Raw genomic sequence first — 15,455 nt, forward strand, 5'->3', positions numbered from 1 at the left:
CCTCCCTCCCGATCTTTCCAAGTGCCGCCGCGCAGTTACGCGCGTCCTCTACATGCGGCGCTGTCTGCCAGCCATGCAGCAGCAGCGCCACCTAAGCGGCCAGCCAGCCAGCGGCGACTAGACTTGGACTCAGTTATGATTTGACTGTTAAAGTGTACACACGTCTTACTCTGTTTACTTGCTCTGTGACTTTCATGTATTGTGTCGTCCTTGAAATATTTTTGTTCTACTTGAAGTTATAACAATTTGGCGCCGAGGATGGGATATTTTTCTTTTTCATCGTTGACCCACAGGTTTCCATGGCTACTTTAGAGCAACTATTGCAAGGTCTCATAGAACAGCAAACGCTTCTCACAAATGCGATTCGTGATTTCGTCGTGACATCCAATGCGGGCCGTCTCTTGTCGTTGTCTCGACGTCCTTTTTCTCCTTACGACGAGACGGCGGAAGACTGGTCTGATTACGAAAAACGTCTTCGTCAGCACTTCTTGGCATTTCATGTCACGGACGACCAAACATGTAAGTATCTGTTCCTTTCATGGATTTCACCTCAAATGTATCGGTTGTTGTCGCAATTGGCGCCTTTGAAAAATCCTGCCTCTTTGTCCTTTGCTGAAATGTGCTCCCTTCTGTCTGTATATTTTCAAAAGCATACGCATGTGGTAGCCTCTCGTGTTGCCTTTTATCGTTGTCAAAAACAACCGAATCAATCCTATCGCGCTTTGGCTGCTGAACATCATGGCCTCAGACGAAAAAGTTAATTTGTTACTGACGTTCACAAAGAATCCTACGCCGATTCCATGGTATGGAATGCTATTATCCGGTCGGCGCCCGACAAAGAAGTTAGGCAACGTGCCATTCAGTTGGCAAATCCGTCTCTAGATGAAGTTCTATCCATCGCTCAGTCTTTTGAAATTTCTCGCGCCGCTGGAACGTAAATTGAGGGATGGGGTGACGTCGGGGACGTACAACCTCTGTGCGCTGTTGACGAAGCGTGCGGCGTGTCCCTGCCGGCCGACGTCGCCGCAGTACGCTCCCAAGCGCAGCGTCGGCCTAACCGTAAACGTTCTCTAAGAAACTGCAGCAAACCTCACGGCAACTTACTTCATGTCCGCGGTGTTTTACGAAACATTCACGAGAGGATTGCCCCCAACGTTGGGCCGTGTGTCACAAATGCAAAAAGAAGGGTCATGTGTCATCCGTTTGCAAATACGGTCGCATACATGATGTTCATGAACATGGCGCTGATTCTGATTCTGTGTTGTTTGTCAATTGTACTTCTTCCCTTTCAGGGAAGTTATTCCTCACTATCCAAATACTTGGTCGAGATGTTCGCATGTAGGCGGATACTGGTTCTGCTGCCACTATCATCAATTCTCAGACATATCTTCAGTTGGGTTCTCCAATCCTGTCACCTGTCACTAGGCAATTACGGACTTACAATGAACAGAAGATTTCTCTCTTGGGACAATTTGATGCTGAGGTATCTTACAAATCTGTTGTTCGCACTGTTCCCATACTTGTGGTCGACCATAGTAATGCGGAGAATCTTTTTAGTTTAGATGCCTTTCGCATTTTTGGGTTCTCCATAGATGATCTGGCATTCGATAGGGACAAGCTTTTGTGTTTCCACCTGGATGTTGCCGAGCAGCGGGTTGTGGACGGGTTCCCCATCACCGGGGACTGGCTGGTGGCCACTACGGGTTCTAATCCTACCCTCTCCCGTGTTTTACGCTGTATTCAGAAGGGTTGGCCAGATCGGCCGTCCGCTACGACTTCTGATCCGTTGCGGAACTACTACACTTTGCGTTACCGCCTCACGGCTAGGGATGGTGTTATCCTCCTTTCCACCGAAAATGATTCGTCACATGTTGTGGTACCTGCGTCTTTGCATGCTGCGGTCTTGCACCTCCTTCACCAAGGGCACTGGGGAGTCTCTCGCACAAAATCTCTGGCACGCCGTCACGTGTACTGGCCCGGCATCAACTCTGAAATCGCACACATGGTCGCTGTCTGCGGCCCTTGTGCGTCGCAGGCCGCCGCCCCGAAGTCATCTTTGTCACAATGGCATTCGCCTGAGAAGCCCTGGGAGAATATTCATGCTGACTTCGCGGGACCTTTTTTAGGTACTTATTGGCTTCTTGTTATTGACACCTACTCTAACTTTCCTTTCATTGTCCGTTGCACGTCGCCTACCACCGCAGCAACCACAAATGCTCTAGCTCGCATTTTCCCTTTGGAAGGCCTTCCCTCTACTCTTGTTACTGATAATGGTCCGCAATTTACCTTTTCCGATTTTGCGGATTTTTGTGCCCAGCACGGTGTCCTGCACGTCACGGCCCCTCCATTGCATCCACAGTCATACGGTGAGGCTGGACGTCTGGTCCGCACATTTAAGGCTCAGATTAGGAAACTCCTTCTGCTGCTGCTGATGCGCTTCTCCAATTTCTGGCTTCTTACTGTATCACCCCTATTGGCGACCACAGCCCGGCTGAGCTCTTACATGGCCGACAGCCCCGCACGCTACTTCATCTTCTGCGACCTTCCACCTCCGGCCGTGGGTGCCTTCACTTGGCCGGTTTACCGCCGGCGACCTTGTATGGGTACGGGGATATGGCAGGCGGCCAAAATGGAGTCCTGGCCGCATCTTACGACACCGTGGCCGACGCCTGTAGGAAATCCAGATGGACACGGGTGTTGCAGTGCATCATTCAGACCAGCTTCGGCCTCATGTGCCGGCATCACCTGTTCCGGATGCTGCTACACCACCTTCGGCTCTACCTGACGCTTGGGATCCGGGAATCTCTCATTATTCACAACGGAGTCCTCTCACCATCATCTCGGTGCCAGCACAAGAACTGACGCCAAAAGTAGACGTGCCCATGCAGGAACCAGATGACCACCATCTGTCGGAACAACTCTAATCGCCTCCTTCTCCTAGAGATGCGGACACATCGCCCATGTCTCCTGTTATAACAACAGGACTTGCCGCAACGAGCAGATTGGTGCATGGGGCCCCAGCAGATGTGACCCCCACGTCTCCTGCCATTTCGACCTGTCATCATCGGGGACACTTCTGTCCGTACGGGAAGCCTCCTCCTCGAGACTTTACGGCCAGTCAAACATACACCTATGGACGTTAGCAATCTACAGGCCACCTCCATCAAGACATGTGCAAAAACTTCAAAGGGGGGAAAAGTGTTGTGACTCGCCGATGTTTCAAAGTGCCGCCGCGCAGTTACGCGCGTCCTCTACATGCGGCGCTGTCTGCCAGCCACGCAGCAGCAGCGCCACCTAAGCGGCCAGCCAGCCAGTGGCCGCTAGACTCGGACTCAGTTATGATTTGACTGTTAAAGTGTACACACATCTTACTCTGTTTACTTGCTCTGTGACTTTCATGTATTGTGTCGTCCTTGAAATATATTTGTTCAACTTGAAGTTATAACAGAAAATAAAGGAAATATTCTGAGGATTATTACAGGAATTGGGGTAGATTAGACTACATAACCTTCAGAAAAAATTGCTAGATAACATCAACAGCAGTAAATCTGCATTGAGGGCACATCCTGAAAACCAGAGGGACACCTAAGAAGAAAACATGTCTCATCCGCCTCCCCCCCCCCCCATCCTCTGCTCTTAAATTCATTATGGTATACAGCACTGTGATTGAAGTGCAATGCTCTCTCAAAGTGTCATCAAAAGGACCTGACAGTATGCAATGAAGTGCAATACAATCCCTCCTCCAAACCTTTATATAACTTATCTCATGAAGCTAGATTTGATTTACTTAAACCTTAAAAGCCTCAACTGTTCGATCAAGTGGTCATGTTTTCTGCAGTTATGATACGATATTGCCATGATAATGGACCATAGTGGAAATAACTACATCAATTAGGCCTACCCGTGGTCTAGGGGTAGCGTCTTTGATTCATAATCAAAAACGTCTTCGGTCCCAGGTTCCATCCCCGCCACTGCCTAAATTTTGATAAATAATCAGCATTGGCGGCCGAAGACTTTCGGCATAAGAAGTCAGCCTCATTCTGTCAACGGCCTTGTCAAAGAGGGCGGAGGAGTGGATAGAGGTTCAGGGCACTCTCTTGTCCTAGGGGTGAGAAATTGCCCCTAAAGGCGGAAGAATCAGCAATGATCAACGACATGAGGATGCAGAAGGCAATGGAAACCACTGCATTAAAGACACGTAACGTGTATCCACAGGACATGTGGCCTGTATTTAAAGAAGTGTCATGATGATCTCTCCATTGGCAAAAGATTCCGGAATAGTCCCCCATTCGGATCTCTGGGAGGGGACTGCCAAGGGGGAGGTTACCATGAGAAAAAGATTGAATAATCAACGAAAGGTTAACGTTCTACGAGTCGGGGCGTGGAATGTCAGAAGCTTGAACGTGGTAGGGAAACTAGAAAATCTGAAAAGGGAAATGCAAAGGCTCAATCTAGATATAGTAGGGGTCAGTGAAGTGAAGTGGAAGGAAGACAAGGATTTCTGGTCAGACGAGTATCGGGTAATATCAACAGCAGCAGAAAATGGTATAACAGGTGTAGGATTCGTTATGAATAGGAAGGTAGGGCACAGGGTGTGATACTGTGAACAGTTCAGTGACCGGGTTGTTCTAATCAGAATCGACAGCAGACCAACACCGACAACGATAGTTCAGGTATACATGCCGACGTCGCAAGCTGAAGATGAACAGATAGAGAAAGTGTATGAGGATATTGAAAGGGTAATGCAGTATGTAAAGGGGGACGAAAATCTAATAGTCATGGGCGACTGGAATGCAGTTGTAGGGGAAGGAGTAGAAGAAAAAGTTACAGGAGAATATGGGCTTGGGACAAGGAATGAAAGAGGAGAAAGACTAATTGAGTTCTGTAACAAGTTTCAGCTAGTAATAGCGAATACCCTGTTCAAGAATCACAAGAGGAGGAGGTATACTTGGAAAAGGCCGGGAAATACGGGAAGATTTCAATTAGATTACATCATAGTCAGGCAGAGATTCCGAAATCAGATACTGGATTGTAAGGCGTACCCAGGAGCAGATATAGACTCAGATCACAATATAGTAGTGATGAAGAGTAGGCTGAAGTTCAAGACATTAGTCAGGAAGAATCAATACGCAAAGAAGTGGGATACGGAAGTACTAAGGAATGACGAGATACGTTTGAAGTTCTCTAACGCTATAGATACAGCAATAAGGAATAGCGCAGTAGGCAGTACAGTAGAAGAGGAATGGACATCTCTAAAAAGGGCCATCACAGAAGTTGGGAAGGAAAACATAGGTACAAAGAAGGTAGCTGCGAAGAAACCATGGGTAACAGAAGAAATACTTCAGTTGATTGATGAAAGGAGGAAGTACAAACATATTCCAGGAAAATCAGGAATACAGAAATACAAGTCGCTGAGGAATGAAATAAATAGGAAGTGCAGGGAAGCTAAGAGGAATGGCTGCAGGAAAAATGTGAAGACATCGAAAAAGATTTGATTGTCGGAAGGACAGACTCAGCATACAGGAAAGTCAAAACAACCTTTGGTGACATTAAAAGCAACGGTGGTAACATTAAGAGTGCAACGGGAATTCCACTGTTAAATGCAGAGGAGAGAGCAGATAGGTGGAAAGAATACATTGAAAGCCTCTATGAGGGTGAAGATTTGTCTGATGTGATAGAAGAAGAAACGGGAGTCGATTTAGAAGAGATAGGGGATCCAGTATTAGAATCGGAATTTAAAAGAGCTTTGGAGGACTTACGGTCAAATAAGGCAGAAGGGATAGATAACATTCCATCAGAATTTCTAAAATCATTGGGGGAAGTGGCAACAAAACGACTATTCACGTTGGTGTGCAGAATATATGAGTCTGGCGACATACCATCTGACTTTCGGAAAAGCATCATCCACACAATTCCGAAGACGGCAAGAGCTGACAAGTGCGAGAACCATCGTACAATCAGGTTAACAGCTCATGCATCGAAGCTGCTTACAAGAATAATATACAGAAGAATGGAAAAGAAAATTGAGAATGCGCTAGGTGACGATCAGTTTGGCTTTAGGAAAAGTAAAGGGACGAGAGAGGCAATTCTGACGTTACGGCTAATAATGGAAGCAAGGCTAAAGAAAAATCAAGACATTTTCATAGGATTTGTCGACCTGGAAAAAGCGTTCGACAATATAAAATGTTGCAAGCTGTTCGAGTTTCTGAAAAAAGTAGGGGTAAGCTATAGGGAGAGACGGGTCATATACAATATGTACAACAACCAAGAGGGAATAATAAGAGTGGGCGATCAAGAACGAAGTGCTCGTATTAAGAAGGGTGTAAGAGAAGTTTGTAGCCTTTCGCCCTACTCTTCAATCTGTACATCGAGGAAGCAATGATGGAAATAAAAGAAAGATTCAGGAGTGGAATTAAAATACAAGGTGAAAGGATGTCAATGATACGATTTGCTGATGACATTGCTATCCTGAGTGAAAGTGAAGAAGAATTAAATGATCTGCTGAACGGAATGAACAGTCTAATGAGTACACAGTATGGTTTGAGAGTAAATCGGAGAAAGACGAAGGTAATGAGAAGTAGTAGAAATGAGAACAGCGAGAAACTTAACATCAGGATTGATGGTCACGAAGTCAATGAAGTTAAGGAATTCTGCTACCTAGGCAGTAAAATAACCAATGACGGACGGAGCAAGGAGGACATCAAACGCAGACTCGCTATGGCAAAAAAGGCATTTCTGGCCAAGAGAAGTCTACTAATATCAAATACCGGCCTTAATTTGAGGAAGAAATTTCTGAGGATGTACGATTGGAGTACAGCATTGTATGGTAGTGAAACATGGACTGTGGGAAAACCGGAACAGAAGAGAATCGAAGCATTTGAGATGTGGTGCTATAGACGAATGTTGAAAATTAGGTGGACTGATAAGGTAAGGAATGAGGAGGTTCTACGCAGAATCGGAGAGGAACGGAATATGTGGAAAACACTGATAAGGAGAAGGGACAGGATGATAGGACATCTGCTAAGACATGAGGGAATGACTTCCATGGTACTAGAGGGAGTTGTAGAGGGCAAAAACTGTAGAGGAAGAGAGAGATTGGAATACGTCAAGTAAATAATTGAGGACGTAGGTTGCAAGTGCTACTCTGAGATGAAGAGGTTGGCACAGGAGAGGAATTCGTGGCGGGCCGCATCAAACCAGTCAGTAGACTGATGACAAAAAAAAAAAAAAAAAAAAAAAAAAAAAAAAAAAAAATACTGTACGTAACTCATACAGAAAATAGGGATACAAAGCAGAAAGTATATTTCTAATAGATTATTGGAAGCAGTATATTAACTTTACATAGTTTTCAGAACACCTTGAGATACATTTCCTCAAACCGCTACCTGTAGAGATATACTTAAATATCATGAGTGTGCAAGGGCTTCTACATTAGACTGTGGTAACTCACTCTTTATAGTGATTGTTTCTTCCTCACGACACATGTACCAGTACCCAGTTTGCTAAAGTTATTTCCTGAATGCGGTAATCTTTAAACTGTGGAAACTGAATGCCACTTTCTGTGTTGTACACTGTATGCTCCAAAAATCTCAGATCCAGAAGGGCGACAGCTACTTCTTTCATTTTTGTTATCACTACCTGAAAATGATCTCTTACTGACAATTGCTTATTGGACACTGCAATCACATAAATAGGTAACGTATGGCAGTTAACAATTTCAAGCGGAGTCCTGTCATGCAGTAAACAAATTTTTGACGCAGTTCGAGTAGTAACTTGGTTCTTGGAATCGGATTCGACACCATCCTTATTTGAACACAACAATGTCACCACTCAGTCGCTGCTGACAAAAATCTGGTGAATGTGACAAACTGATCAGGACAGTGCAGCTGCATTCCATACTGGCTGCTGTTCCAAACTGACAATTCGAATGCCATATCATCCAAATGACAGAGAACACCAGCCATTTCATACGTCTCTAATACTTTTGTAGTTTCGAGGTGCATCATAGATGTACATTTCTTTGTAGTGATGTCCGATAAGTGCTACTTGTTCGATAAACAATTTACTACACGGGAAAAAAATTGATTAAGGGCCCCCATACGAGTGACAAATAGCAGCAATCGGTCGGTGGGTGTTGCGATCTGTCCGTACACGTGCGTGCAGAAGTAATATATGGGGTTTTAATGGAGTGAGCATTGGGAGCACTATTGAACTTTGTCGCCAACAGCGTGTCCAAAAGTCACGTGACTACGCTGTGATGCAAGGTTTGGCTGCAGGTGCTCTGTAGTTTTTGAATATGATTACGCCACTACAGCCCGATTAAAATTACTTAATAACGCGCAGCAATGTTGGAAGCGTCCGCCGCGAGGTGTGATGACAACGTGAGATGCTCTGTCGAGAGCTGATTTTAAGTGTTCGGTGACTGATCTGTGGCAGACGACACGTTTTGCAGGCCTGAATTTAAACTCATGTCCTAACCCAACGACAACCTCGTGATGTGCAGTGTGTCTGAGAAAACGTCATTCAGCGATCAGTGGCAAAACTAAAATAACGATTACTTTGTTCATAGCGTTTAAGGCTAAGCTCTATGAACAAACTCAAGGCAGAAAAATTTTAGTTTCAGCGGTTACCTGAAACTCCAGTCACACGGATTAAACAGACTGCGGCATTACTAGCCAATGAACAGTCCTGGTTCGACTTTGTTCCAGATTATAGGCGACACAAGCAGATTCCAAACGGAAAGACAATGATAAGAAGAAATATAAGAGCAAATAAAAAAAGCCAATAAGATGATGAAAATGATGCACCGAAGCATTAGAAATAAAAAAATTACATTTAAACCAATTAACTGAATGAAAACAATACAAAAGTCTTTTCATTAGATTTAGAAAAATAAAAGTTCCACGGAATTTGACGACTTTCGAATCTAGCACCTTCCACAGCTCACATTTCTACGTTATCCACTGCGCTACGACACTTCACTGCATATTGTAGAGACCCTAGTACTGGAGGTGCACCGGTTCATTGCAGACTTCACATAGTGTCGTGCGAATCTTATTTAATGTAAGCCGATATCTGTGATTGTAATAAATGTACATGTCGCGCTGGAGTGCGTCTTGTGCAGAAGGATCCAGCAGTGTTTTTTAAGACTGTGGTTTGAGCTGTATCACCCGTTTACATGGGACTCCCAAAACCAGATTTCGTAAACCAATTTCCCATTACGGCACCGCTTCTGGATGACCTTGTAAACACTTACACATCGATTCTGGAAATCCGCTTCTGGTTGGCGGTTTCCAATTCCGCAATCGATTTTCCCTCCCGTGTAAACGCAGCCGGTTCTGAAAGGTGGTTGGAACGTCAGGTTTTGTCTTATTTTTAAAAATTTTCGGTTAATATGGAAGGAGTGGCTTTAGGTGGAGTGAAATCAAGTGTATCAGCTGTTTCCCAGGCGCCAAATTTAACTGGGCGAGCAAAGCTGCTTCGGATCAACGTGTAAACACGACAGCGAAATACGGTTTCCAAAATTCGGTTTTCGTCTTTCGGAAGATTTGTCGCACGTAAATGTTTAAATTTTTATAGCATCGGTGTTTGTGTGTGTGTGTGTGTATGTGTGAGTGTGGTTATCACGTGTGATGAAAAACGAAATAAAAGGACAGACCTAGGATTCTGGAACCAAATACATCAAGAAAACGAGCCGGACAAGAAGTTGGAAGTGAAGTAATTAATTGCTGTGGCAGTTTGGCAACGGCGAATTCTTAGGGCATGACGTTGAACATTCTAATTGGGGGAACCCAGTTACAACGCGTTAAATGTTAACTATCAAGTAATTTTAATCGGACTGTAGTACAAAATGATCCTTTCAAAAGTACTGTGGATTTTGTACACTGGTTTCATAGGTGTCTTGACTATTAGCAGTAAATAGCTGGAATCAAATTTGAAATGAACTTGGCATAAGGCTTTGAGAGATAGATACAAGAGCATTTTGCTTGGTTGCGAAAATTAGGGCAGCTATATTTATTTATTTATTCATTTACACAGGAAAATGAGGGTTAACCACCAGTATCATTAACTTTAGTGCTGCACTTGATCGCAATGCTAAGTCTGTTCAATAAACTATGCTGTGACGACACTGCGAAATACTGTATTTAAGTCTCTTGCCGTTTTATGTAATCTAAGTCTTCCTCATACTACTGACAATGTGAGTAGCTGTAGCTTTGCTGTTGATATATTTTGGAGGAAACATCGAGATGACAAAGCCATAGTGTTAATACATGTAACTGAGATACAAGACTACAGTAAAAAAAAAACAGGATTTGAGGACTTTCATATGTATTTGCAAATACAGACTAGAAGGATGGAAAGTTAGAATCTTCTGGGTTGTTAGACTGCATCATATTTCCTTCTAAAATAATCGACGTTTCGAATCCTTTGTTGGGACCTTCTTCATGATGCATCGGTCGGTGTCTACCACTGCTAGTGTCGACGTTTCGAGTTCTAGCAATAGTAGACACCGAAACATCCTGAAGAAGATCCCAGCGGAGGGGTCGAAACGTCGATTATTTTAGAATGAAATAAGACGCGGCCTAACAACCCAGAAGGTTTTAACTTTAGTGACAACGGCCATGAAAACCTGCAGATTTACACAGAAATATGTACGTTACACAACACATTTTGCATCAATACAGAATGTATTGTGTTCTGTAATACAACTTACAGTTCCCAAAAAGAGCGCTCCTGATAATTTTAGTAAATAATAAACCCTATTTTTCTAATTACCACCGTCTGCTGAACACAGCAGTTCAATTTACATAGCAGAACTTCATGACACCGGCAAATTAAAATGAGTCCCGTACGACTAGTGTTCGGCTGTAACTGGTCGATTTTTTGTATTAGTACCTCATTTCTCCACAGTTTTTGAGGAAGTGCGACTAAGTAGACGACTGTTTTCTGAATTGAAAACTTACTTCCTAAAAATAAACACAGACTTTACTCTACAGTACGCTGAAGGTATTCTGCACCTGTACAAGTTATTACTCTGGAGAAACACTAATGATGGTAACTAAACTGTAGCAGTCACCTCATAAAGAGGTATTAATTAGTTATCAATTACCTGGACGAAATAAAAGAGGCACCAAGCGATGATAGTGTTGTAGTAGAGTGCAACATTGAAGGACACTACGGCGCTGCTAATACCAATGCCTCCCAGGTATGGAGACACTTGATTCCAGACGCCAATGGCTCCTTTCCTCAGTCTCTGTCCAATGGCAAGCTCCAGGTAGAAAATGGGGATGCCCTCTATTGCCAGCATTACGAAGTATGGTATCAGAAATGCACCTGTAATAGATTGAAAAAAGTTGCACAGTTACTGCAAAGTGCACTAAGTTATCTGATGTAGAAACTAGACTAATGAACTGTAACAGAAAACGGAGAGAAATACGGAAGATATGACGAAAAATCATTTGGCCTGCACTGTTCCTTGATTTATTCATACACTTTATAATGTGACTAAAATGTCGCAGGTTAAAGTCGTTGTGAAGACACTGACAGGTAAGTAATGTGCAATTGTGTCTTGTATGGCGTTTTAGACATGTTGTTGAAATTGCTGTCCGTACACTGGCAGGATGATTCAGCCATACAGCACATGTTGCACAATATGATGTCAGGGACCCCATAACAGCGCTGTAACGTTTTGTTTCGAATTGGATTGAAAATAATGATTAGGATTATGTACTTAAGACTGTACTGTACTTTTAAAGCGGTGGAAAAAAATATACGGGGGGGGGGGGGGGGGGAGGGGCATCGAAAAGCTTCTAGTCTAGCGAATAAGGAATGGCAGAAATTTCATAATGGCCAACCAATTTATTTTTCAGTATAATACCGTGCACACTAATACACTTGCGGGCACACTCAGGTAACTTCTGCAAACCGTTCAAACAAAAAGTCTTCAATTTCGAGTCCAACAAGCTTTCACAGCATCAATCACTGCATCATCACTGTCCAATCGTCGTCGTTTGAGGTCTTTTTTTAGGTTTCGGAAAAGAAAAAAGTCTAATGGAGCCAATTTGGAGAATATGGCGGATAACGTAACAATTCGAACTCGCTGTCACGCTGAGTTTCCAGTATTGCGAGAACACACTGCACGCCAATTTTCCGCGCCTTTTCTTATTTATATCTTCTCTCAACAGGTGCAGGAGGGTGCAGTAGTATGATGCATTGATAGTTACGCCATTTTGCAAATAATCCACCATAATTACCTCTTCTGCCTTCCAAAAGACCGATGCTATCACCTTGCCAACTGATTTTTGCAGCCGGAATTTTTTCGGGGTAGGAGATGAAAGATGTTACCATTATTGTGACTGTTGTTTTGTCTCAAGATCAAAGTGGTGAACCCACGTTTCGTCCATTATCACATATCTTGCAAGAAAGCGGATTTTCATCCCCTTCGAACTGTCGGACGATTTCTTCACAACACTGCACATACTCCTGTCTCTGATCTGCACTGAATACTTTCGGTACCCACCGAGATGAAACTTTCCGCATACCCAAAATATCCAGAACAATTTCATGAGCACGCCCATGGGAGATTCCATATGTGGCTTCAATGTGGTGCAACGTTGTTCGACGATCCCGCAAAACTGTATCGTTAATTGCACTCACTGTTTCATCGGTGGCAACAGTGACAGGCTTTCCGCTCCTTGGCGCATCTTCGACACTCGTTCTTCCACGTTTGAAGTAGGACAGTTTTTCACCGTTGCTTAAGAAGGAACATTGTCCTTAAATGTATTTCGCATGTCCTCCACAATTTCCTTGGGCGCCATTCCCTTGAAATGAAGATATTCAATCACAATACATTTCTAGATTCTCTCGATATTTGCCATTTTGCTTACACTACGGATTTTGTTGTTGTGGTCTTCAGTACAGAGACTGGTTTGATGCAGCTCTCCATACTACTCTATCCCGTGCAAGGTTTTTCATCTCCCAGTACCTACTGCAACCTACATCCTTTTGAATCTGTTTAGTGTATTCATCTATTGGTCTCCCTCTTCGATTTTTACCCTCTGCGCTGCCCTCCAATACAAAATTGGTGATCCCTCGATGCCTCAGAATATGCCCTACCAACCGATCCCTTCTTCTTGTCAAGTTGTGCCAAAAACTCCTTCTCCATTCTATTCAATTAGCTCCTCATTAGTTATGTGATCTACCCATCAAATCTTCAGCATTCTTCTGTAGCACCACATTTCGAAAGCTTCTATTCTCTTCTTGTCCAAACTATTTATCGTCCATGTTTCACTTCCATAAAAAATACTTTAAGGAACGACTTCCTGACACTGAAATCTATACTCGATGTTAACAAATTTCTCTTCTTCAGAAACGATTTCCTTGCCATTGCCAGTCTACATTTGATATCCTCTCTATTTCGACCATCATCAGTTATTTTGCTCCCCACATAGCAAAACTCCTTTACTACTTTAAGTGTCCCATTTCCTAATCTAATTCCTCAGCATCACCCGACTTAATTCGACTACATTCCATTATCCTCGTTTTGCTTTTGTTGGTGTTCATCTTATATCCTCCTTTCAAGACCATGTCCATTCCGTTTAGCTGCTCTTCCAGGTCCTTTGCTGTCTTTTACATAATTGCAATGTCATCGGCGAACCTCACAGTTTTTATTTCTTCTCCGTGGATTTTAATACCTACTCCAAATTTTTCCTTTGTTCCCTTTAATGCTTCCTCAATATACAAGTTGAATAACATCGGGGAGAGGCTACAACCCTGTCACTCCCTTCTCAACCACTGCTTCCCTTTCATGACCCTCGACTCTTATAACTGCCATCTAGTTTCTGCACAAACTGTAAATAGCCTTTCGCTCCCTGTATTTTACCCCTGCCACCTTCAGAATTTGAAAGAGAGTATTCCAGTTAACATGGTCAAAAGCTTTCTCTAAGTCAACAAATGCTAGAAACGTAGGTTTGCCTTTCCTTAATCTATTTTCTGAGATAAGTCGTAGGGCCAGTATTTGTGGTGTCACCGCCAGACACCACACTTGCTAGGTGGTAGTCTTTAAATCGGCCGCGGTCCGTTAGTATACGTCGGACCCGCGTGTCGCCACTATCAGTGATTGCAGACCGAGCACCGCCACACGGCAGGTCCAGAGAGACTCCCTAGCAATCGCTCCAGTGGTACAGCCGACTTTGCTAGCGATGGTTCACTGACTACATACGCTCTCATTTGCAGAGACGACAGTTTAGCATAGCCTTCAGCTACGCCATTTGCTACGACCTAGCAAGGCGCCATATTCAGTTACTATATGTCTTCTGAACAGATAAATTGTGACTCATGTACCGTCAAGAGCGAAGTTCATCATTAATGGATTAAAGTATCAACTAATTACGTCCACTTTCTGAATTCTAGTTCCTTGTCATGTTCCAGACCTCACGTCAGTATAGCCCTTCCCTCCTCACGCCAGCCTGCGTGGGCTAAACGCGTGCATTTCGGCCTCCTCTCGTAACACGGTGTTGGCTCTTCTGCCAACACAACAGTATTGCCTCACGTGTTCCAACATTTCTACGGAATCCTAACTGATCTTCCCCGAGGTTGGCTTCTACCAGTTTTTCCATTCGTCTGTAAAGAATTCGTGTTAGTATTTTGCAGCAGTGGCTTATTAAACTGATAATTCGGTAATTTTCACATCTGTCAACACCTGCTTTCTTTGGGATTGGAATTATTATATTCTTCTTGAAGTCTGAGGGTATTTCGCCTGTCTCATACATCTTGCTCACCAGATGGTAGAGTATACAACGCATTCTAGCGGCAAAACTAACGAAGCTGGAGCCGCGAAATTTGACTCACCATAAACGGAGGCATTACGGTAACTATCTCCCGCTAGAAACTTTTCGACAGCCTCTCTTATCTCTGTGATAATATTGTGTGTGTTATCGAACGTTTGAAGAACATATTCATCGTAATTTCTCTTTATTAAATTACATTTTACTTACTATTAATTGGATCAATAATTTTATTTACATGTTTTGTCATACTCTGTTATGTCCCTTATTTTGAACGTTTGCCGCAATATTGTTGAGACTGAGGTCGTTTACGTTGGATTGTAGACAAAATGCGTCTAGAAATAATTTATTGATTGTGCCCTCGCATCAAACAAAATACACTGATGAGCCGAAACATTATGGAAAAAACACACCCTTAATAGCGTGTTGGTCAAATTTTGGAACCCAGTACGACAGCGAATCTGTATGGCATCGATTCGACAAGACCTTGGTACCAGATATGTATGCACAGATCACACAATTTCTGTTAATTGTGGGCCAGTGGTTCGTGGGCACAGATTGGCATCTGAAAGCATTCTACGTGTATTAAGATTAGGCTAATGCTCTTCAAACCACTGTGACACGATTCTGGTCTTGGGACATGGATAGTTTTCCTGCTGGAAGATACAT

The 15,455-nt window shown here is 43.4% G+C and overlaps 1 protein-coding gene across 1 annotated transcript in view; it reads right to left on the minus strand.

Annotated features, from left to right (window-relative positions):
• LOC126252163 (sodium-dependent neutral amino acid transporter B(0)AT3) overlaps positions 1-15,455 on the minus strand; it is a 169,129-nt gene that overhangs the window by 114,808 nt on the left and 38,866 nt on the right. Inside the window, exon 3 of the mRNA XM_049953031.1 lies at positions 11,111-11,334. Within this exon, the coding sequence (XP_049808988.1) occupies positions 11,111-11,334 (224 nt within the window). The remainder of the gene's footprint in view (positions 1-11,110; positions 11,335-15,455) is intronic.

The sequence above is a fragment of the Schistocerca nitens genome, chromosome 4 (genome assembly GCF_023898315.1).
Source record: "Schistocerca nitens isolate TAMUIC-IGC-003100 chromosome 4, iqSchNite1.1, whole genome shotgun sequence".
Taxonomy (NCBI): domain Eukaryota; kingdom Metazoa; phylum Arthropoda; class Insecta; order Orthoptera; family Acrididae; genus Schistocerca; species Schistocerca nitens.